General features: G+C 43.4%; 1 protein-coding gene across 3 annotated transcripts in view; it reads right to left on the reverse strand.

Moving 5' to 3' along the window:
* Positions 1 to 24,655, reverse strand: part of KIDINS220 (kinase D interacting substrate 220) — a 100,384-nt gene that overhangs the window by 50,920 nt on the left and 24,809 nt on the right. For all 3 annotated transcript variants that reach the window (XM_075269091.1, XM_075269090.1, XM_075269089.1), the window contains exons 13-22: positions 23,574 to 23,738; positions 22,950 to 23,129; positions 20,315 to 20,480; positions 19,646 to 19,797; positions 18,071 to 18,360; positions 16,838 to 16,978; positions 14,651 to 14,891; positions 11,467 to 11,555; positions 9,076 to 9,220; positions 7,080 to 7,242 (exon numbers count right to left, since the gene is read on the reverse strand). In XM_075269091.1, coding sequence (XP_075125192.1) covers positions 7,080 to 7,242; positions 9,076 to 9,220; positions 11,467 to 11,555; positions 14,651 to 14,891; positions 16,838 to 16,978; positions 18,071 to 18,360; positions 19,646 to 19,797; positions 20,315 to 20,480; positions 22,950 to 23,129; positions 23,574 to 23,738 — 1,732 coding nt within the window. The remainder of the gene's footprint in view (positions 1 to 7,079; positions 7,243 to 9,075; positions 9,221 to 11,466; positions 11,556 to 14,650; positions 14,892 to 16,837; positions 16,979 to 18,070; positions 18,361 to 19,645; positions 19,798 to 20,314; positions 20,481 to 22,949; positions 23,130 to 23,573; positions 23,739 to 24,655) is intronic.

A 24,655-nucleotide genomic window follows, 5' to 3' on the forward strand; every position in this document is an offset into this window, starting at 1 on the left:
TCTGGTCTGGAATCTGATTAATTTTTAGGGGTCCCAAATTTTAAAAGGTATGGTTCATTTTATGGGTATGACCAGGCTCTGGATTAATATTAGGGGTATGACTAATTCAAGGACTGGGATCGGGGAACACATTCAATTTTAGGGTCTGGTGTCTGAATGCATTTAGGGCCCGGAGGTTTTAATTTTTGGGGCCTGGTCTAGTCTCTGTAATAAATGTTACTAAATCTTGATGAAAACTGTATAGCTTTAGGGTCCGGCTCAGACCTAGGTAAGACTGAATTTACATCCGTGTTTGTGTCTCCGCACCTAACCAGTTTCTGTGATCTATCGTATCATCATAAAAACTGATTGGGGCAACACAGTGGCTCAGTGGTTAGCACTGGAGTCCTGGGTTCGAATCCCACCAGGAACAACATCTGCAAGGAGTTTGTATGTTCTCCCCGTGTTTGCGTGGATTTCCTCCCATTCTACAAAGACATACTGATAGGAAAAAAAATGTACATTGCGATCCCTATATGGGGCTCACGATCTACATAAAATAAAAAAAATAAAAAATTAAAAAAAAAGATTATCCATTGATTTCAATGGCTTTGTAAAACAATCCGCTGAGGTGCGTTTGGAGGATTATGCCGTGTATCCGCTCTTTTGCACAGAGGCAAAAGTCAGGGCCCGGTCTCCACTTTGTGGTTTTCAACCTTCTGCCCGAGAAACAGGACAGGAGATGGAGACCGGCAGTCAGTGTCCGCCCGTGAGCGTCTTCTGCCTCTCCACGCCGAAACCGTTTTTTTAAACTGGAAACAAAGTCCTGCATGTCCGACTTTGTGTCTGGTTAAAAAAACAACAACAATGTTTCGCCACGGTCGGACACTTTGCAAACCCATTCAAGTGAATGGGCTTGAAAACTGACTGCTGGTTTCCGTCTCCTGTCCAAACCTGCAAAGCGGATATCGGGCACAGGTGTGAACCAGCCATCAGACTTTCACTTTTGTTTTGTTTTTTACATTGATGTCTATGGAACACAAATGGATTCCGTCTGTTTTTCAATCTGTTTTTTTCCCTTTTCATTCCTCCATGCACATGTTCAGAATGAAGATTGAAAAAAATGGATCTATGAAAAGCTAATACAAAAGAACAGGTTTTTTTGGTTGTTTGATTTTAAGGATACCCATTGATGGATTTGTCAAAAAAGATGGATTATGGTATGTTTAACTGTTTGTATCAATTTTTTTTTCTTTTAGACTGATTATGAACGGGTGGATACCAGGCGCACAATGCGAACGCAAGTGGACTCTTCACTAAAACTAAAATACCCCTGCCATATACACTCAGCCATATTACAGATTTGCATTGTTTCATCCATAGGTGTATGGCAGATCTACAATACAGCATGATAAAGAACCGTATACACTATATGCACCAATGTAATGGACTAGAATTGATATAACACATTCATTTTATTATTTTCTATCACGGCTCCCTCATCTCTTCCGCCCATAGCTCTACATGAACGTACAAGGGACTTTGCAATTTCCCATCCTATACCCAACAGGGATGTTTGATAAGCATCAAAAAAAGAGGACAATCCAATTTCAATAGTTTATGTGCTGTAACAAAAGATGTAGCTTGTAAATGCGGTGCTGACATTACTAAATCAAGTGCAGGCCCTGCCGCCGCAGACCTCCGGGCACACGCGCTATCTATTGATGCTGGCTTAGAGTTACGAGCGGCAAGAGATGTCATCGTATTTATCTGCAATCTATTACTAATTTCTGAGTGTTTCGCCTGCAGGACAAGGATAGCGAGGATTCACAACGCCAGAGTGAAGGGCAGGGAAGAGACGGCAGCGGCTGCAGCAGGATTTAACTATCCACTTTAAACGCTGTCATTTCCCATCTGCTCCGGGCAAGAGGCAAAGGAGGAGCACAGCCGACCTGCACAGACGGAGGAGACTTTATATTTATTTATTTCACTAATGCCTCTCAGGCCCCAAATCCACAAGAAAATCCCGGCTAAACCTCTTATTCACTCATTAAAGTACCTCGCAGGGATACTGAGATTCCAGGGAGCCCCAGCAACAGTACACAAAGGGGCCCAAAGTCAGGAGCAGGCACAGTGCAGACTGTACAGAAAGGACACCGGGAATTTAACAGGGTCTTGGTGCAGATTTTACCAAAAATTTACAACACTATTAAAAAGGAGCAACAAAGTAGGATGAGGCCATTCACAGCCTGGCAGATTTACTAGGAGTGATGCTGGCACCCATGAATGCAGCCTCACATTCCTCTCCACTTTCCGCCCCTCCGGCTTTCAATCCCTGATGAGGATCCCTAATGGAGATGGAGTAGGAGGCTTATTTTTTCAGGGTCCTGCTTTGAGCGCTGCCACCCATTAAAGGGATCCTATCATTGGATACCCTTTTTTTCTGACTAACACATAGGAGTAGCCTTAAGAAAGGCTATTCTTCTCCTACCTTTACATGTCTTCTCTGCGCCGCCATTCAGTAGAAATCCCGGTTTTCGTCTATATGCAAATGGTTATCTCACAGCACTGGGGGCAGTCGCCAGCGCGCAAACAGCACTAGAGGCATCCCCAGTACTCCAAGAGAAATCTCCAGCGCCGCCTCCATCTTCTTCTGGAACACCCTCTCCCTGTGTCGTCTTCCATCCCGGGTTTCAATCTTCTAGGCTTCGGGCAGAAGAATATCAAAGAAGATCGGGATTTCTACTGAGCTGCGGCGTGGAGAAGACATCTAAAAGTAGGAGAAGAATAGCCTTTCTTAAGGCTATTCCTACATGTGATCTACAAAAAAATGCGATTTTAATGATAGAATCCCTTTAAATTCAATGCAATAGGAGACAGATATATAGAGGAATTTGGCTCTAATGTTGCAACAAAATCCACCTCAAAAATCGGTGCCATATTCTGCTATGCGAACATACCCTTAGGAAATTGTGCACTTATTTTTGAGGTGATTTCAGCTTCAAAATAAGCAGAAAATTCTTCCCTGGTTGTTTTCAGTGTTTCATATGAGCCTAACCAGTAGGTGATGGCCGCAGTGGAAAGTCAAACCTCTGCTTTCGATTTCCAATGTGGGATACTGGAAGGGAAGAAATGGAAGAGGAATTTTGGATGGAAGTCCGCTTCCAAATCCTCTTTGACATATTATGAAATATAGATGTAATACATTTAAAGGCATTTTCCGGAAGAAATATTATGTCAGCAACATTGAACATCAAGATACAGGAAAATAAGTAAGAGCTGCTCAGTGAGACTTGTCCCCCTCAGACCCCATAACCACCATTACTACTGCAGGATACCCTACACGCAAACAAGGGAATATTCTCTGCATACTTATCTGTCACAAAGCTGAATCTTGCTGATGGCAGAAGGAACAACTACAGGCAAATAGCGTTGGGGAAAAAAAATATACGTTCACCCTACAGAGTGAGGATAGCGAATCAGAAGAAGTGATAAGTGAGCCGCTATACAGACACTGAGCAGGCTCAGCCAGCACTAGAGGGCCAATAAGGTAATAGCAATGTGGTATTTTGGTGGGTGATGCAAAAATTAATTTGTTATGGAAACTGGTTCAATGGGACATGAAAGTGATATGGGGAATATTGCTTTAAGGGAGCTGTCACTGGAGGAGGGGTTCTATAAATGCATAAAAATCAGCAAACATGCGCCCCATACAGGACGGACAAACAAATACAACCAGCGGGCTGCGCTACTGCTGCGGCAGCAACATATAGGACCTTCTGCTGCAGGAATAGAGGTGACCATAGTGTCCTCACCTAAGCGCTATGGACGCTGCTCTCGTCTGATGCTAATAAAAAACCCGCTGTGCATTGAGAGTGACCACCACCAGACAGAAACACAGACAGGCACGACAAGACGCAGGTAGCAGACATGAGCTCTAGAAGATCAATATCAGGAAAACCTCTTCAAAGTGGTCTGTACAATACTGCCATCTGCTGGAAACCTACAGCACTTCACTTTGGCAAATTCAAAGATTTTAAAATTCAAGTTTTTATTGAAAAATCTACAAAAGCAATGGCAGAGCCCGGAATGTATTTAATAACTGGAGGAAAGTGTAACATTTGTTCCGTGGTCTGAAGGGATGTGCAGTTTTTGGACTGTCTGAAATGTAAGACTATTTACAAGGATTAAACATGACTTATTAGTATCGTATAGCTTGTGTAATGCAGGGATTTTTTTCACTGAAATGCATGCTTGTTTGTCTAAAAATAAAAATTTCTGAATCAGAGTTTCAATAAAACTTTTCCACCATTTTCCTTCTGCAAACCCTATGCATCACAGTACATAGCAATCTGCTGTCTGCCATTCATAGCCCAATACACAGCCTGGTCTCCAGCCCAGTGTTCTCCTGACCGAGTTATCTAAGGACGATTGTCATCAAATCGAAATGTATATGATTTAATTTGATCATCACTTCGTTTAGCGGATTGCACAGGGGAACATAGGAGAAGCGACATACATTACATACCCAACAAACCCAACTTATTGGACTGTTAAAGGCAGCGTGCAGCTTGCTATGTTGTCTGATACATAAAATCTGCAGAAGGCAGAAACAGACGAGACTATACAGAAGTCATCGACCTACATGTTCAACAGACAGGTAATAGACCATCAATAAATCCTCAGAAGACAAAAAAAAAATGCACACTGAGCACATTATTAGTAGCAGCATACATTTATATGTATTTTACTTGACTTTGTTCTTCCATTATTTCTTAGTCACTGTCCACATAAGACAAGCGTCACACAGCACTTTGTATCCACATTCATTCTATAAATTAACCTTTCATGGATTACAGGTTAGTGGTGTGTGGGTGATCAGACCCCCACTGACCCAATATTAATGGCCTAATCTGAGGCTAGGTTCACATCTGCCAGATGACCCGAACAACAGAGAACCGGACCGCTAAAACAGCACTAGTGAACCCCATAGACTATAATGGGTCCACCATTTTCATACTGAAGTCCTCTGTGCCGGACTTTACTCTCCACCAATTTCAGGTGGATTCTGCAGCGAAGTCTCCAACAGAGACTCAGGCGCAGATGTGAAATTAGCCTAAGAGTAGTCCAACGCTATACGTTGCCTGGAATACCTCTTTAAAGAAGTTTTCCAATCTTATAAAGAGATGACTTATCAATAACTTAATCAGTGGTGGGGGTCCAGGCTCTGGGAATTCCACGGATCCTGGATATATAGAGATCAGAATAATGACTGACTGCTGTGTTTCCTTCACTGTTATTCCCTTCACTTCCATCCTACTGGTTGTGCAAGGAACTGCAGCACAGCCTCATCCACGTCATCCTCAGGATCAGTGGGGGTCCAAGGGTCTGCAACCACATAATCAAACGGCAAACCCCTTCAGACCCCACGCACATGACCAACTGTGCCGTCTGAGCTTCTGATGTTCTGTCCCAATGTTTATAGGGCCGGTCCTATCCTGCTCGGTGACACTGACACAGAATGGAACCCCCCAATTAGAATCAATGGGAGAGGGAAGGTATCGCCCTCATCCTGCACACTCAGTCGTGTTCATGAAGCCTTAATATTAATCATTTATCACACAGACTTGTAATGTTAATCTACCTACAGGAAGTGACAATCTTTAGTAAGAGGCAAATTAAGGCACTTTATCACATACTGATGACTTAAAATGTGGTATGAAAACTTGATTTTGGACTACAAAACATTTTTATTAAGGCTAAGACCCCATATTCCCGAAACACAGCAGAAAAAAAAAAATACTATTTTACAGTATTGGCAAAGTTAATAAGATTCTGGATAATCTGGTCCGCACATTGCAGAAAAAAAAAGCTGGGTTTTTGAAAATCGTAGTAATTCAGTTTTCAGGAGCCTTCACACGGAGTATACGCTCCGCTCATTCTGAACGTAACAGTCGTTCAGAATGAGCGTATAAAAACCAGATCCCATTGGCATGAATGGGTGCCGGCATATGAGCACTCCCCAATGAAATCAATGGGAGGCTTTTTTCCCTATTGCTTTCAATGTGATATGTGCGTATGACGGCACTCATTCAAGTCAATGGGAGCTGGTTTTTACGTGCTCATTCTGAACGAGTTTTATGTTCAGAATGAGCAGAGCGTATACTCTGTGTGAAGGCTCCCGAAGGCTGCAGAAACCAAAGTGTTTTAGTAAGGGAAGTAAAACCGCACAGAAAAAAATACAATGCAAACTACAGTAAAAAAAAAAAAAAAAAAATGCAATGTGTTTTTGCTGCGGTTTGATATGTGTGGTCTTAGCCTTAAAAGGATTTTCTGAGAATTATTAATTGATGAGCTTTCATTAGAATAAGTCCTTAATTAAAGATTGGCAGGGGTCTGACACCCACAGTGTTTGAAGACCATCATTGCGAGCCCTGCAGCCCCTAGACTACTAGCCAAGCACAGCACCATACATTTGTGCAGCAGCTGTGCTTGGTTTTGCATTGCAACTCATTTACTTGGTACTGAGCGATCGGGCCATGTGACCAATAAACGTGGTGTGACATTGTCTGTGTCATCAATTCAAAACCCCTTTAATAAACACATAATGGCGTCTGTCACGTGGTCTGTCATTTTGGTGGTCAGAGCAGCGCTGTATACTACACTATTCTTCCTATCAAATAATGACCAAACCTGTGACCCAATTTGCTATATCGCTGCTGTCAGGTGGAAAACGGAACCCATTGAAGTCAATGGGAGTCTTTTTTTGCAGCGCTGATTCTTACACGAGTTATCGTGCCAACTTCTTCCGTGTGAATGCCCCCTAATAAGTACATTGGATACTGAATAGTAACAGAATGGATTGCTCAGAAATGGTGGGGGCCAGAGAAAAAAATCCCTTCTGTGACAGACAGACGGATCCTGCGATGAATACGTAACTATGTATGTAAGAATCAGTGGAGCGCAGCCTATTGAAGGATGAAAAACGTTGGGAACTGTGGCAGGTCCCCTTTAGGTAATGTCAGAGAATTGATTTATTTTTAAACTAAAAGGAATCAACTCTCGCCACCTTGAGCAATGCTTATAAAAGGTAAACCTACCTCTCATAAATAGTCTTCAGCGTGGTTTGATCATGAACAGTCTCGGTCTCCTCCAGGTAGAGGATCAGCCATGACGTTCTATAAGGCCACTGCTCTGTAAGGTTGATCCAGGATGCCAACCTATCCCAATTAAAAGTAATCTGATTGGCTCTTAGTAACCTTCCTAAAAACAGAACAAACCAAAAAGATACAAGTCAGTCAAAAGCCACAAAGAAATCCTATTACACGTTTCAGCAGAACATGAGTTTGTATGGAAAGGTTACACGTATTGATGAAACTGACAGGTATACAGAGCTCTGGGAGGGGACAAGAAAAAAGCACAATGGGGGAGTTAAAGGAACCAAAATTCACCAGAATTCTGGCGTTCCTTATATCAAATCTGACGTACGTGCTTCGCTCCTCATTTTTTGTGGTTTATATACTTTCTAATAGTTTTATACATCAGTCAGAGCAGGGGGATGCAGCAAAATATGGAAAAAATGTGTACTAGACAATTCTCCTAAACTCTCGACAAGGTGCCAAAATTCTGCACCACAATTTTACTGTAAAACTAAGCCAACTAATAAGTGGTGAAAAAGTGCACCAGATTTTCAAACAGCCTCAGGAACTTTCTAAAAATCTGGTGCAATTTAAGACTGGTCCAACTTTCCACTGTCTATGTTTTTGATCTAACCGCTAGAATTGGGCGTGCTTAGGGTTAGAACCCCACCAATGAAGCCCAGATCGATTCTTCAGAATATAAGCCATAAAAATATAAATGGGCTTTCCAAGCTAAAAATAATGATGACCTAGAGAAATGTCATCAATACCAAATCGGTGGAGGTCTGACATCTGACACCAGTTCTCATTAGCTGATATAGAGAATGGTGAAGGAAGCAGACAGCTCTGATCTCGGTTTAGTGGTCAGATCGGTTCCCATTCATTTAAATGGGAGATAAGCTGCAGTGACACAGTTCAGCCACTACACAGAGAACAGCGCTGTCTGCTTCCTGCTCCATTCTCTGTGTATCAGCTACTGAAAACACCCGACTGGTGGGGATGCCAGGTGTCAGACTCTCACAGATCTGATATTAGTGACCAGTGCGGCTCTACACACAGCCGATCAGCAGCAATGGGGCACAGTGCTCAAATGAGCCAGCGGCAAAAATAAGCAAGCCCCTGCATTATGAAACAGTAAATTGGGTTATGACTGTGATAGAGATTGGCTTTGTGGTTAGACCTGTGGCAAATCCGTCCATGGATTACCTCATTCATTACGGGCTAAACTAAGTGTGGATGCCCGCCGTAATTTCTGCACAGAAACTGCAGAGACAAGTGACTTGTCAGTCATATTTTCTACCATGTGGCTTTAGAATCCCTGTCAGAAAATTCCATACGAATGGCGAAGCAGAACCCGCTGAAAGCAATTGGAGATGGATTTCAGGCAAAGTGATATGTGCAGAAATCCATGAGAGTCTGACCCATGAGGCTCCATGCATACAGCCAAGTTTACTGTCTGATGTGGGGCAGAGTTTGCAGCAGAAAGAACTCCAATGACACTTGGAGTGACACCTGAAAGTAATCCAAGTGCACTCCATGATGTACTTACCTCTTTGGAGGCTGTGATGCATTCCAAAGACATGGAATAGCTGTATGTTCACTGCAACTGAACATACCATTGGACCCCCCCCCCCCCCATCATGAGCATCGTCCTGCCCACTCACTCCAGTGCATTAGGCCTAATACTCGGTCTGTGTAAGCATGCTGAGATTGCCGGCCTGAACCGTGTGCAGGGAGATGGACTCCTAGCATTATAGATATCTACGTTACTCGAAGTCCTTGCCTTTCCAGACAGTATTTCACATGGAGGCATCGCAGAAAACTCTAATGCTACAAGTCTGTCTCCCACCTACTGTTCAGGCCGGTAATCTCTCACACACATGGATTGAGTTTCACCACTAAGATGTATGAGTAAGGCCTAAGTACTCTACAAGTCAGAGCTCATAGCCTCACTTACCTGTTACAGAAACAATATTCAGCAGTCTTCTCATAGTCTGCGGACTGATGTCACTGAACCAGTCCTCGGTCACCAGTAGTTTGGTGAGGTCAAATGACATCTGCCGAGTGATCGTGCGCTGCATCTGCCGCCTTCTGTACGTATCCTGGGGAGAGAAAACCAAGAATTGTATGGTAAGTCCAAAGAACAAAAATGTCCCTGCTCAGAGAAGATGCTTCATGTGCCGGCCATTAATAGTCTATACATAATAGCAATGACATAATCCTGAGCTGTCACTACCATTATTAATGTCCATCACTGTCATCCGTGGACCGGGCATAGGTGGCCCCCCTACATCTATATCAGTTCTCAATGACTCTAATGTAAAAAAAAAACATGACACGCTGTCTTCTGCCTTATTTGTTTTCTTTTGCAATGGAAGAAAAATACCTGTATAGACAACTTTTTTTTTTTTTTTTTTACAAAGCTTTTCGGTAGAAAGCTTCTGTCATGGGGGTGAATGCAGGCGGCTCCATCTGCGTCTGTCATTTAAGGTCTTTGCACTCCTTCTGTGACGAATGAGAGCTATGGAATACTCTTAGCATGGTTTTATGCTTTGACCCCCTGACACACAAGAAGAATAAGGTAGAGCTTGCTGTGACGCCATGATATTTTGTCTATCCCATGGGACACTTTCCTAACAAATCCTGTCCCCTCAAATGGAACATAAGGGGGTGGGGGTAATTGTATGATGGGCAATGCAAGGAAGCACGATAGATCATGAACTAAGTGAGTGGGAGACTGGAAGAGACAGGATACAGTCACCAAGGGCTTACAAGGGAAGGCGAGCGTAGATAAGGGTAGTGTGAAGTGGAAAGTAAGGGCAGGTTCACACCTCCACCCAGTCTCCGCTTTCGGGTTTCCGTCTTCTGCCCGAGAAACTAGAAAGGAGATGGAAACCGGCAATCAGTTCTCAAACCCATTTGTTTGAATGGGTTTGCAAAGTGACCGCCCGTGAGCGTCTTCTGACTCTCCGTGCCAAAACAGTTTTTTAAACCGGACACAAGGTCGGACATACAGGACTTTGAGTCCGGTTTTAAAAAAAACAAAACAGTTTTGCCGCAGAGACCAGAAGATGCTCACGGGCGGACACTGACTGCTGTGTTTCCATCTTCTGCCGACAACACGGAGACCGGGTGCAGGTGTGAACCTGCCCTTAGTGTGATGGCAGCAAAGCTATTGTAGGCTTCCCTAAAGAAGTGGGTTGTAAGGTTTCAGAAATGGGGGAAGGGAGTCTTATGCATGCTATCTCAGACCCCTCTTGAACTGGTACAATGCATCATCCATCACAACACCCTGTGACAATGAGTTCCAGGGTTGAAAGTTGATATAAGAAACACTTTTGGAGGTGGCAGAAGGCGTTAATGGATTAATGTGAATTTTGAGACAGAGTGAAGAATATAATGACAGTAACGCCACATTTTGGCAAATTTATTAAGACTGGCATATCATATAAATGGCCCGACTGATGCAGGGACCAAGATATTTCTGAAGAGGCTGTGGTCTATAAATCTATCTGCCGTTCCTGCACCAGAATGGAAATTTACGCCAGATTTCCATTGTAACTCAAAGCAGAAAAGGGTCGGACACTTCGCACCTCCCTGATCTTCATCCCATCCACAGAATGTGGTCGAGGAGGCACCAATAGGGCTAAATGTGCTCTTCAATGATGAATTTGCCCCACTGTATATAGATGGTATATGTAGATGGTGGTGACAGGCTGAACACGCGCCGTGCCCGCTTCACATTCCCCTCACACTATCATTTCTACTTGTGACTACAAAGCCATCCCTTTCAATAACAAGTTTTGGAAACTCGGCAGCCGGTCCGTCATTCTTTTTCCGACGTCTAGCGGTTTTTCTTAGCCTTCATGCCATAGAAACTCAATACACGTTGAAATCTGGTACCAATATTTGACAACCCATTGACGCTAGGAAAATCTCTGGTTACGAGACCACAGCTTACCTACCAGTGTCAGGTTTTGTGAGGATGACAGATCTCGGAATTTACCAAATGTGACAATATGTAAACTGGGTTATAATATTAACAGTACGGCCTCTGGGTGAAGGGGAAAATAGGGAGTTTGTTGAAAGCCACATTCCCGAAATTTGGAGAGCAAACCAAGCATTGCGAGGCAAGCAAGCACGACGACCTGCTCTCCAATTTTGCGGGTATACGACTGAGACAGACGTGTGCTTTTTATATAACCAACATGCTGTCGAGCAGAAGATTCGGTTTTGTTTTTTTTTTCTATCCTTTAGTTCTATTTTGGAGCCGCTTTGCAATTGACTTCTCCGTCTCTACACAGTACATACATTCAGCGTACACCGAGACTTATCCTTTTCCTCTTACCCGTCTGTTCAAGGCTGTTTTGCTGCCAAGTTTTGAGGTCTCTGCAAGACTGTGCTGAGAGACTCGACGATCCATATCTTCATGGCCTCCTATGGAGAGAGCAGAAGACGCAGAGAAGTCACATCACATTCTTCCAAAAAAACACACGCGTGCAGTTGTCTGCTTCTTCTAAGTATGCCGGATTGCTACAAACAGGGACGGCTCCATATGCGGAGCTGCTAATTCCAAATGCTTATCTATCATCAGAAAATATATAAGAAGTATGGAGTGAGAGCCAAGTTATACTGTGCAACATATCAGCCATCTGGGGAGTGGGGGAAGGCTGAGGTTACAGCAGACGGTAACAGTACCTAGCGCACTAAATGCCGAAAACTAACTACTCCCCCCACTCTTTACAACACGCTGCTGCTGCTGCTTCATGTATTAGTGAGGGGACGCCAAAAAAACACAGCGCCTGTCTTCGGAGAAGAAAAGTTGGGATGAGAGGGTGGAGGAGGTCAATATGCTGCACCTAGAGCCATGACTCTGGTTTCATTTTAAAGGGATTCTATAAAAATGAAATTTTTTCTCCCCGAGTGCGCAGCATCTCACCAGAGATGTTACACGTAAACGTCAAGCACGTTCTGCATAGGATGACCATGCTCACCATGCATGATGGGGGCCACATTGAACAGTCATGCTAGTCGGTGGTCCAAATGGGACATCCCCAAGTATCGACAGACGGGTTTTGCGCCGCACGCTCACTGTACAGCGCCACATTATCCCCAGGTGGGGAATTTTGGTATTGAATTTTTTTTTCATGCTGTCCGTTTCCCCATGCCTTGATTAGCACACATACAAATTTTCAGGCAATTCCGTCCATTGGGTCAGCCTGCACACGACTCCAAACACCTGAGGTTATTTTATGGCCACCCTGTATTTGCAGGGCTATCCACTTTATGTTAATGTCTTACCATTAGGGAGTGGTGCTAGCCTGGAGCAGCTGATCTGTAGGGGTCCTGGGTGTCAGACCCTTGCAATATACATTATATAAACTGGATAACCCCAGCAGCCACCATCAAAAATATGCCGTCTTTTAAAGGGCGTAAGCAGACAAAGGCCAGTAACCGCTCACTGCTCCTACTCCACAGATGTGGACAGGTAGAAGAGAACGAGGCTCTGAGCGTATACAGACATAAATGATTTTATTATTTACAGTATTTTACATGTGTATCTCGACATTACTTCCCGAAATGTTGCAAAATTAAAGGACCATCTCGAGACATCTAAATACATGCCATCTACGTATTAACATATGTCGAAAAATTTGCCACAAATAATGTTTTGCCTGCAACAAAACCGACCTTAAACATTCTGGATATGATGACTTCCCCTCATTGTTCCTACACGTGCTTGTTAAGCTGGATTCACACACAGTGTTATGTAGCATTTCTGATCACGTTTTGAACAATTTTTTTTTTTTTATCTGTCTGCAGTGGCTACACTTACCGTACTTTACAGAAAATTATTGAAAAATCTACACTTATTCTTGGCATTTTGCAGCATATTAAAATGCAGCATGCTCTGGATTTGGCCTTTTTGTGGCAGTTGTTCCCCATAAACTTATCTATAGGACTTGAAAAAGATGGCAGAGAAAAATTTACTATGCCTTTTACTCCACTTTTTTGGGGTGTACAAGGAAAGAAAAGTTGCAAAAGTCAGGTTTCTGGTTTAAAACTAGTGACTTTGGACCAGGGGCGTAACTACCGGGGTAGCAGAGGTAGCGACTGCCACAGGGCCCGGGACATTAGGGGTCCAGCGACAGCCGCTACCGCTGCATTTTTTTATTTTCTTAATAGGCCCTATATACTTATCGATCCTGGTAGTGGCCGGGATCGGTAAGTGATGCTACGGGCCCCACAAACATCATTATTATACTCAGGGGTCTTTCAGACCCCCGAGTATAATGATTGGAGGTCCAGGGGAGGTAAAGTAACATAACACTGTTACTTACCTCTCCGGGCAGGTTCGGGCCTACTTCTGTGACTCTTCCTGACGTCACATGACCAGGGCCTGTATCCCCGGTCATGTGACATCCTGAACGTAACTGAAGATGGCCGACACCACCGAGGACTGCAGGGAAGCCGGGGATAGGTAAGTAACATTGTTTTTTATGTTGGTCCCCCCCTTCGGTCTCCGATTATTATACTCTGGGGTGTGAAAAGACCCCATAGTGTAATAATTGTTCATGGGTGTCCACAGTGGGGCATAATACTGTGTGCAGGGGCCACTATGGGGCACAATAATGTGTACAGGGGCCACAATACTGTGTGCAGGGGCCACTATGGGGCATAATAGTGTGTACAGGGGCCACAACAGGGCATAATACTGTGTGCAGGGGCCACTATGGGGCATAATAGTGCTGGGCCACTAAGGGGCATATTAAAGAGTGCAGGAATGAGGGAAGGAGGATGGGGGTCGGTCAGGGTCTTCGGCGGGCGTCGGGGGGGCATGTCAAAAAAGTTCGCCACGGCGCCCCGCCCTTCCTAGTTACCCCACTGTTTTACACTTTTGTGTCACCACGCCATTTTCTTAAAAGGCAGTGTGGCCAGTACATTTTACACCATTTACACCAGTTTACTGATGAGATTTCAGTGCAGGTGTAGGCCCGGTGGAGGACCGTACAGTATGGTGATATGTAATAAATGACGCGCACCCTATGCTGGTGAAGGACATATGACATTTGGCATTGAATAGACCACTTTTCATGAATCTCACCTAAAATGTTCTACAAATAAAATCATCAAAAATACCTGAAAAAAAAAAAAAAAAGCGCTGTGACAAAACACTTAGCTATGGACACATTGGACAGGTCTTTTATGACACTATCATTGCAGAACAGGCCATGTAAAAAAAAACTGGCTGTTGAAAAACCGAGGACAAACCGGCAGTAATAAATAACATGCCGTGGGATGAAAAGCTGCAGTTTGCTGCGCAGGTTTGTCTGCAGGGTGTGGATTGGATTTGTTGACATCCCATCCACTACACGTCAGGTTAGCCCCTGGCGATGCAGCTGCATCTAACCCGCTGCGAATTCTCGCCCCACCAAAAACTAGTGTATAGTAATGAGGCCTACTAGATTAGCTTCACACTATCATTTCACAGGGCACATAAAGTCCAGTTTCTGTGCATAAGCCTCACTTACCTGCATCCACACCCGGCACATCGCCATTTGTAGTAGCCGCCACACACATTTTTTTGGCGCTGCTTAATCCGCGGCTGTTCAGGAAGACCGGAAGGTGCACTATATTGCGCATGTAATCGTGTCCATTAATATTGGAATCTCGCAGAACACTATTGAGATTCTGGTTAATTGCCTTGATAATAATGTGGGGGTCACTAGCAAAGATGGCGATGAAAGGACCCTTGGAAAAGAGGATCCGAACCTGAAAAATAAAGAGAAAATGAAATACCGTCCTATAGTCCTATGAGTCTATTAGTCTGCCTGTGACTATAATAATGGAGCAGGACCAAAATAATACACTCTCCCCCTGTGTCTCCACTAAACACATTATCATAGGTTAATAAGCAAGGCTGTAATAAGAAAAAAAACATGTCATACGTTTATTGTGAGACTGACACAAAGATGAACGGCGCAACTTGTCTTATGGGTTCGTTAATAGGCCATTTTAGTAATGGCAGCAATTAGCATAAATCACTTGAAATAAAACAAAGTGGCGGCGTGAATAAATTAGCTTTGAATTGCATATTTCTAATCCTCCAGCAGGTGGCGCCATAGCCCAGTGACCGCAGTACACAATGTATGGGAAACATCCAGTTTACAGATCGCAACGGAGAGATTAGGAGAATGCTTTATTTTTCCCTCTATCCTATTTCTGGGCTGGGACAGTCATGAGGTGCTCTGTCACTCTCTATGACAGCCCTCTGGGCACAAATTCACAAGCTGCTTGTAAAATCCCCAGCAATCGGCTATCATTATAGAATTAATAGTCGTGTAGATCGTTTGCAGAACTTGAAATGCTGTTAATTATGGCTGTAAAACAGCGGTAATATGATGTAGCCGGCACCGGCGCCGAGCCGGATTTCACAGCCTGGAATTAAAAGACAATGGGGAATCGTTTGTTACCTAGAAAGTCTTCGTATCGTCCTATATAAATTGTGTGATGGAGAATTTACTGTCTAGTACAATTACATATATAGAGGGACATACCAACAAGAGGAGTGGGCATGCGATTGTACAAGTTACAGGGAACCTGTCAGGGTGATATGAGACACTAAACCACCCACAGGTACCTATGGACAGGGGGCTTAGTGTCCCAAATAGCCATCGGGGGCTGCAATAAAGACATACTTACCCGGCTCCAGACAAGAACACCTCGGCTTTATTGTGCATGTGCCAGATCTCGGGCGCACGCGCAGTAAGGCTGGGGTGAACTGTACAGGAGCACCTGAAATGAATCCAACGCAACTCATCGGACACATCTCTAGGTTTGCACGGATGGCACTGCTACAAGTCTATATGGGGCAATAAACCACACACAGTTTCTTACGGATCGAGGGTTTAGTGTCCTATATAAACCCAACACATTCCCTTTAAAGACCCTTTCAAGCAATGTAAATAAGAAATACTATGCCTTGAAGTAGAGCTGAGTAACCTAACATAATCCACTCAAAAACTGCAAAAATAATGTTCATTCTGTGGCATTTCCACATAAAAAAAAATACTATTCTGCCTCTCATGTTTTTTATTTTAATGGAGGCAATGACGAATGCAATCCTGTAGCGGAATGGCGAGATGTAAAGGGGTGCCCAAGCAAAATTGGATCAATAAATTTTTTTTCTTTAAATTGGCCAGGAGCAATAAAAAAAAAAAAAAAAAAAAAAAAGATTAAAAAAAAAAAAAAATCCTACTGACCTTTCCCTGGTGCCTCTCAGCACGGTCTGGTCCTCCCGGTCCATTGTTATCTCCCGGGGACTCAGCAAAAGAGAACCAGGACGTCATAGCCAGCGAGCGGAATCACTTTGTAAAGACACTGGAGGAGCAGGACCGGACCACGCTGGAGCTCCGGGGAGAGGCGAGGGCGATTTTGTTTAAAAAAAAATTTCACATCCCCTAGCCTATTTAAAGTACAAATTTGCCTGGACAACCTCTTTAACGTCAACCTTGTGCTCCGGGTTACACAGGACCAGACCTTGGGTAAGATTTTGAGGTTAAAGAACATAAGTGAAAAAAAATAGAAGGGGGGGGGACCAGCATGGCAAGATTCAATCCCTACAGTACAGAAAGTTGGGCTGTGATGATTTCAGAAGATACAGGTGCAGTCCGATGCTGCGTGCATGTAGCATATACATTAACAGAGGGAATACATACTGTGTCCAGCATATGGAGAACCTTGTCCTGTTCACATGCGTCCAGGCCATCAATGATCACAACCAGCCTCGTCTGGTTCTGTGTAAAGCTGTCAATGGTCTTTGCCATTTTAGCCATCAGTTCCACCTCCCACTTCAAAACCTGAAACAAATATAGTGACAGAGATAAGTGGTTAAAAAAAAAAAAAAGAACTACTGAAAAAAAAAAGCAAAGACTACAAAGTAATTAATGAAAGGGAAAAATAAATTCTCTACATTGATCCCATTCCTACCGCCCCTAATGGATATGGATACTGTCCACTGGACACCGTATGACCGCTAGATCAGTGCTGGTCAGAACAGTGGAACGCCTATAATCCCTAAACCAGGGGTCCCTTTTCTCCCATGTGACTGGAGTGACAGGTCACACGTGCGCACTGCCGCCCATTCATCTCTACCAGTCTACAGAAGAAAAGTCAAGTAGTCTGCTATCTCCAGCAATCCCAAAAATGAAGGGAAGCTGAGAGCATGGGTAATGACTTGCCAAATAGAGACAAACAAATAAAAATATGGTATGCCTCGAAAGAGATATAGATTCTCATGACAAAAACATAGTTATCAAAAAGTGGCAGGGTGATGAATCCCAAAAAAACATGGGGGTACCAGCGCCGGTCCAGTCAAGTACCTTTATTGAGATCATGATGTCACTTTATACACTAAAAGGTCTTTTTGCTGTCCGACACGCATAGTGTGCCTGATCTTGACAGGACCAGCGCTAGTACGCTCATGTTTTTTTGGGGGTGCATTACCCTGCCACTTTTGAATATTTGCGACATGGGATCCGTACCACGTGAAGGAGGTGCCCAGCTGCTCTAAGAGTCTGAATGGTGGATTCATTAAGTGAACAGACCCCATTTTCAAGATCAGTAGGGAATCCAGCAGTCAGACCTCCTCCAAACTAGCAGAAATCCCATTATACTGTGGAAAGTCCCTTTAAAGGACACACAGTATATAACTGGACAGTATACAGTAGGTGACTGGTGGAGGGTCCAACCTATCCTATTGTAAGAGCAAACACTAAAGTGACAGTGGAAAGTTTGTCCTGCTCATTCATCTAAACTTCAGAAAAATATATTGCCCCCCACATTTAAGGCCAACACTTGTCACAAGTTAACAGCAGTTTGGGGGCGAGTTGTATAATGAAAGGTGGCATCTCCACCACACCCCTAGTCAACCAGTCCTGAATGACAGCTACCTTCATGAAGCCCTCGCTCTTCAGCCTGTGCAGTCTGGAGGCCGCACTATGAAGACGCTTCCTCTGGGAGTTCAGTATGGAGTCCATAACCTGCCACCATGTCAGACAATTGAGGATTAACACCAAGCCAACCACACAGGCCACAGCGATGAGGATAGCGTTCACGGTCATATTCTTGGGATCCACTTTGTAGATGGCCAGCAAGATAACCCCAGCAAAGATGCACGCCATTATGAAGATGAAGATCACAAATGATGGGAGGCAGCAAGTCTTCTTCCATTTCTTTTTGCCTACAGGAGAAAAAAAAATTGAAGTATAGATGAAAGCACATCAAATCTACCAGAACAGAAGACTTTATTTCTAGGCGGATTGTACTCTTGCTAAACAGTGATGAGGTGAAGGGTACAAAACCCCACATTTGATGCCTACAGACTCATGACAAGACAAAAATGCAAGATTATTCTGTTACTTAGGGACCCAAAGCAAATAAGTTTTTTTTTTCTATTGATAACCTATCCTTAGGATAGGTCATAACTATCAGGTCGGTGGAGATCCAAAACATGACGCACCCAACAATCAGCGGTTCTCAGGTGCTCCGGTGCCAGAAATATACAGTGTACAACGCCTAAGTAGAGGCTCAATACACAGAGCTGAGGTCACGGGAGCAGTCTGTAAGACCAAGTGCAAGTAAATGGCATAGATCTTGCACTGCTATCCAATGACAATGTTCTAGGCCAGTGACGGTGAACATTTTAGAAACTGAATGCTCAAACTGCAACCCAAAACCCACTAATTTATCACAAAGTGCCAACATGGCAATTTAACCGTAATACTGTGCGGATCCACAATTATGGACAGATACGGACGGTCTGTAATAATATCACTTGTCTGCTATAAAACAGATACAATGTGATAAAAATAGTGAAAGGCCCCCACACAGTACAATCTACCACACAGTGGCTGATACACAGTACAATTTGCTCCACAGTGAGCCCCACACAGTGTAATCTGTTTCCCATAGAGAGGGCTCTGAGTGCCAGCTCTGGCACACATGCCATAGGTTTGCCATCAGGGTTCTAGGCTGTTTTATGGTCATTCTACCGTGGGATTATTTGATAGTGTATGACGTTCCTTACATTGTGTGTCACTGCTACTTAGAGGCACTACAGACTACTGGCAGTGGTTGCACTACATAGCACTATATAGGCAACTGTTTGGAAGTATTCCTCTTACACAGTACTGTACGGTGCTTTATTAGACATGGTCTCCTGTGCACAATGTTACTGCACATGAAGGCTGTTTGTCATGTGTATTTTGGGACAGAAGGATTCCCCTGCATTAGATTACTGTACAGTGTCTGGTGTAAAATCTGCATTTTTAAGTCACCAGAACATGGTCAGTCCAGATAATGGAAGATCCGAGTTCAGAAGAAGTGCGACTGCAGCTGTGGATGAGAACAGGATGCCAACCTATATAGGAATCCCAATTCTACAAGTAATGTAATTGAGTTGCAATGTTGTTCCGCTTCCCTTGCGGAGTTGGTCTATACACTATAAGAAGCCAGTGGACAAGTACCTTGTGTTTCTTCTGTTTTGAAAACCCGGAAGAGTCGAGTTGCGAGAAAGCCAAACTCTCTCTCACAAGCGTCAGACAGGGTGGCTATCATCTCTGCCATGGAGGTCTCTCCCCCGACACTGGAGAGTCTATTGTAGTCTGTAAACAGGAACCTGAACAAGGAGAAACCAAAAAAATATTTGCACATAGAAAATAAAGTCATAATCAAACAATGATACACTGTGCATGAACTACGGTCATAAAAAACACCTCAACATGATGACCAAGATATAACCTGTAATGTTCCATGTAACGTCAACCTAAGGGTATGTTTACACAGAAGAATTGGGAGAGAAATTTGAAAGTGTCTTCTGCCTTAAAAAAACAAATACCAAAAACTAGTCCTATTCTCCGTCCTATTGTTTTCAGCTGGAGGCCATGACAGACTGGTCTTTTAAGACAGCCTCAAGTTCCTCTCTAAAAATCTTCGTGTGAACATGTGTCCGGCACGTTATGTTCTCGAGATCTGCTTTCTTGTAGGTCTTCTTTTTCAATAGGAGATAATACAATTTCAATACATAAGGACAATTGACTATCCTCCAGCGTCTTCTCTTTAAATTTATTATATAACAGGAGAAGAAGTTTGACCGATTTATAAAAATCAAATAAATAAAAATAAAAAGTTCTGACCTTACTGGCAGCGCCTTGGTGGTCTGTTCTGGGAGCTCGGGAGGATTCACAAACATCAGCTTCAATAGCAATTCCAGGTAACCAATATGTCGGGCCAGCCTTGTACTCAGCACCCAGGCCCAGTTCCAATTCTCTCCTTCCTGTCGTCCACCAAAATACACCACAGCTGTAAACAGGAAAACCGTATTAACAAGGGCTCAGTATAGCAGATGCCACTCGCTCATAACTCATCCTATTAGACATCCAGCTGTGTTGACCAGATTCATTCTTTTGGTCTCCCAAAAATTCCTACCACCAATTCACCAAACAGAAAGGTCTTCAACATCCAAACTGACCACACAGATATATAATCATACCTAAAATTAGGTATACTCCCCATATAACCTATCCAGGGGCTGTAACTGCCCTGGCAGCAGGATAAGGGGAGAGAAGCTGAGCTCAGATATATAGGGTTATATGATAGAGGAGAGAAGCTGAGCTCTGTGATATATAAATATATATGATAGAGGAGAGAAGCTGAGCTCTGTGATATATAGGGTTATATGATAGAAGAGAGAAGCTGAGCTCTGTGATATATAGGTATATATGATAGAGGGAGAGAAGCTGAGCTCTGTGATATATAGGATTATATGATAGAGGAGAGAAGCTGAGCTCTGTGATATATAGGGTTATATGATAGAAGAGAGAAGCTGAGCTCTGTGATATATAGGTATATATGATAGAGGAGAGAAGCTGAGCTCTGTGATATATAAATATATATGATAGAGGAGAGAAGCTGAGGTCTGTGATATATAGGGTTATATGATAGAAGAGAGAAGCTGAGCTCTGTGATATATAGATATATATGATAGAGGGAGAGAAGCTGAGCTCTGTGATATATAGGATTATATGATAGAGGAGAGAAGCTGAGCTCTGTGATATATAGGGATTATATGATAGAGGAGAGAAGCTGAGCTCTGTGATATATAGGGTTATATGATAGAAGAGAGAAGCTGAGCTCTGTGATATATAGGTATATATGATAGAGGGAGAGAAGCTGAGCTCTGTGATATATAGGGTTATATGATAGAGGAGAGAAGCTGAGCTCTGTGATATATAGGGTTATATGATAGTGGAGAGAAGCTGAGCTCTGTGATATATAGGATTATATGATAGAGGAGAGAAGCTGAGCTCTGTGATATATAGGGTTATATGATAGAGGAGAGAAGCTGAGCTCTGTGATATACAGGGTTATATGATAGAAGAGAGAAGCTGAGCTCTGTGATATATAGGGTTATATGATAGAAGAGAGAAGCTGAGCTCTGTGATATATAGGGTTATATGATAGAAGAGAGAAGCTGAGCTCTGTGATATATAGGGTTATAGCATAGAGGAGAGAAGCTGAGCTCTGTGATATATAGGGTTATATGATAGAGGAGAGAAGCTGAGCTCTGTGATATATGGGGTTATAGGATAGAGGAGAGAAGCTGAGCTCTGTGATATATAGGGTTATAGGATAGAGGAGAGAAGCTGAGCTCTGTGATATATAGGGTTATATGATAGAAGAGAGAAGCTGAGCGCTGTGATATATGGGGTTATAGGATAGAGGAGAGAAGCTGAGCGCTGTGATATATAGGGATTATATGATAGAGGAGAGAAGCTGAGCTCTGTGATATATAGGGTTATATGATAGAAGAGAGAAGCTGAGCTCTGTGATATATAGGGTTATATGATAGAGGAGAGAAGCTGAGCTCTGTGATATATAGGGTTATATGATAGAGGAGAGAAGCTGAGCTCTGTGATATATAGGGTTATATGATAGAGGAGAGAAGCTGAGCTCTGTGATATATGGGGTTATAGGATAGAGGAGAGAAGCTGAGCTCTGTGATATATAGGGTTATAGGATAGAGGAGAGAAGCTGAGCTCTGTGATATATAGGGTTATATGATAGAAGAGAGAAGCTGAGCTCTGTGATATATAGGTATATATGATAGAGGAGAGAAGCTGAGCTCTGTGATATATAGGGTTATATGATAGAGGGAGAGAAGCTGAGCTCTGTGATATATAGGGTTATATGATAGAGGAGAGAAGCTGAGCTCTGTGATATATAGAGTTATAGGATAGAGGAGAGAAGCTGAGCTCTGTGATATATAGGGTTATATGATACAGGGAGAGAAGCTGAGCTCTGTGATATATAGGGTTATATGATAGAGGAGAAAAGCTGAGCTCTGTGATATATAGAGTTATAGGATAGAGGAGAGAAGCTGAGCTCTGTGATATATAGGGTTATATGATACAGGGAGAGAAGCTGAGCTCTGTGATATATAGGGTTATATGATAGAGGAGAGAAGTGGAGCTTCTGTCTGCTTGTTGTTGGCTGATGACATCAATTACATTGGGAATATTACCGTACTGAACCCCAGTTTTCAGAGCTAAAAATATTGCTAACCTGGTTACTGCATCTTAAATCCCAGTCACTTGAATAGGAAAGGCAGCAGCACCAATCCGATATTGTTGACCTATTCTTAGGACAAGGCAATATTTTTAGTCTTGAAAACCCCTTGAATATCAGTGGGGCTGAGCTGTAATACCAAACACAGTCACTATACAATGTACGGCGCTGTGCTTGCCACATCACACTAAAATCTTTACTCACTGAAGAAAATGTAGAGAACGGCAAGCAAACTGAGTGACACAGATATCCCCAGCTTGGTGTCCACGGTGAAGGAGAGGAGCAGACCGATAGTGCTGCACATCATAAGAATGAGGAAGACAATGAGCCAGGAGAACTGGAAGAGCGGCTCAATCTGCTGCCCAGCAAAGGTCTTCATCTCATCTGCAGCGAAGAGCAAAGGAAAGATTACACAGAGAATGCACAAAATATGTATTGATTAGAGATGAGCGAGTACTATTCATATCTCCCGTTTCAAATAGCACGCACCCATAGGAATGAATAGACGCAGCCGGCATACAGGGGGTTAAGCTGCCAGCCACTGGCAAAGTCTGCATACCGGCCGCTTCCATTCATTCCTATGGGTTCGTGCTATTCGAAACGGCAGTTACAAATAGTACTCGCTCATCTCTAGTACTGATCCTTATCATAGACATGTCCAATTGTACAGTGCTGCAGAATATGTTGGTGCTATATAAATACAATGTATTATTATTATCATCATTATTATTATTATGCCAAAATGGTTGATCATTCTGACAAGCCTCAGGTCATCTAGACCAATTCTGCAAAGTAGACTTGGCGCATTGACTTCAGTAATAACGTTACCTTCAAGCTTCTTGAGCAAAAAGGACTTCCCACTCCCCCACTGAGCATACAGTCCGACACAGATAGGGGGCTGCATTGTGGGCTCGCTGAGGATATCAGCCAGGGCGCTACTGTACAAGTCATACCCCAGCATATCACCATCAGACTCAGTTGGGGAAAGATGCCCTGTAAGAAAGAGTAAATATTAAATGAAGTCTGGAATTTGACATAGATTACATCAAAATTTAGAAAAAATAAAATAAATTATAAACCAAACAAACAAAAAAAACACAAAGCTGCCCATATACTTTAGGCCCATACACTTGACAAGCTGAATAGAAGGGCCAGCTCTGTCCTGGGGAGCCCCCTGGACCCAGTACCGGTGGTGGGTGACAGAAGGATACTGTCCGTGGTGAGCTCCATGCTGAAGAACAAATCCCACCCCATGTATGAGACTGTGATAGCACTGGGCAGTACTGTCAGTGACCGACTGCTTCACCCCCAGTGTGAGAAGGAGCCGCTATCGGAGATCCTTCCGCCCAACCGCGGTCAGGCTGTATAATCAACATCAGGCTAAGCGAAGATCACTGCGCACAGAGAACTAAATGATCCTGAAGATGTGCTATCCCTCCTACTACCGTCACTGTAATGCCTCTACCGTGGAGCTTTTGTATTTGTATTATTATTGTATTATTTATTACACTGAATTTCCCCATGGTGTGACTACTAAAGGATTATCTTATCTTAGATAGTGGTCAGCTAAATGCTAATACTTTCCAGGCTACATTCACATTTGCGCTGGAGTCTCCATTGGTGACGGTCACAGACTCAACCGAAAATTGAGGAAAAAGTCATGCACAGAAAACTTTCTTCTCTGCAGGTTTCTGCTGAAAAACTATAGGCACCCAACAGATCCTGTTATAATCAATGGGGTCCACCGGGCTACGTGTGTAACCACTGTTGACTGGTTCCCCGGACAGACCCGAACAGGGAGACAGCACTAGTGTGAACCTAGCGTCACAGCTATCATATAGTGCATCTCTATGGCTAAGCAGTGACATGTGCTGAATGTTGAGAGGAGAAAACCGCTGCCCAGCTCCTCT

This window comes from Leptodactylus fuscus, chromosome 3 (genome assembly GCF_031893055.1).
Source record: "Leptodactylus fuscus isolate aLepFus1 chromosome 3, aLepFus1.hap2, whole genome shotgun sequence".
NCBI lineage: Eukaryota > Metazoa > Chordata > Amphibia > Anura > Leptodactylidae > Leptodactylus > Leptodactylus fuscus.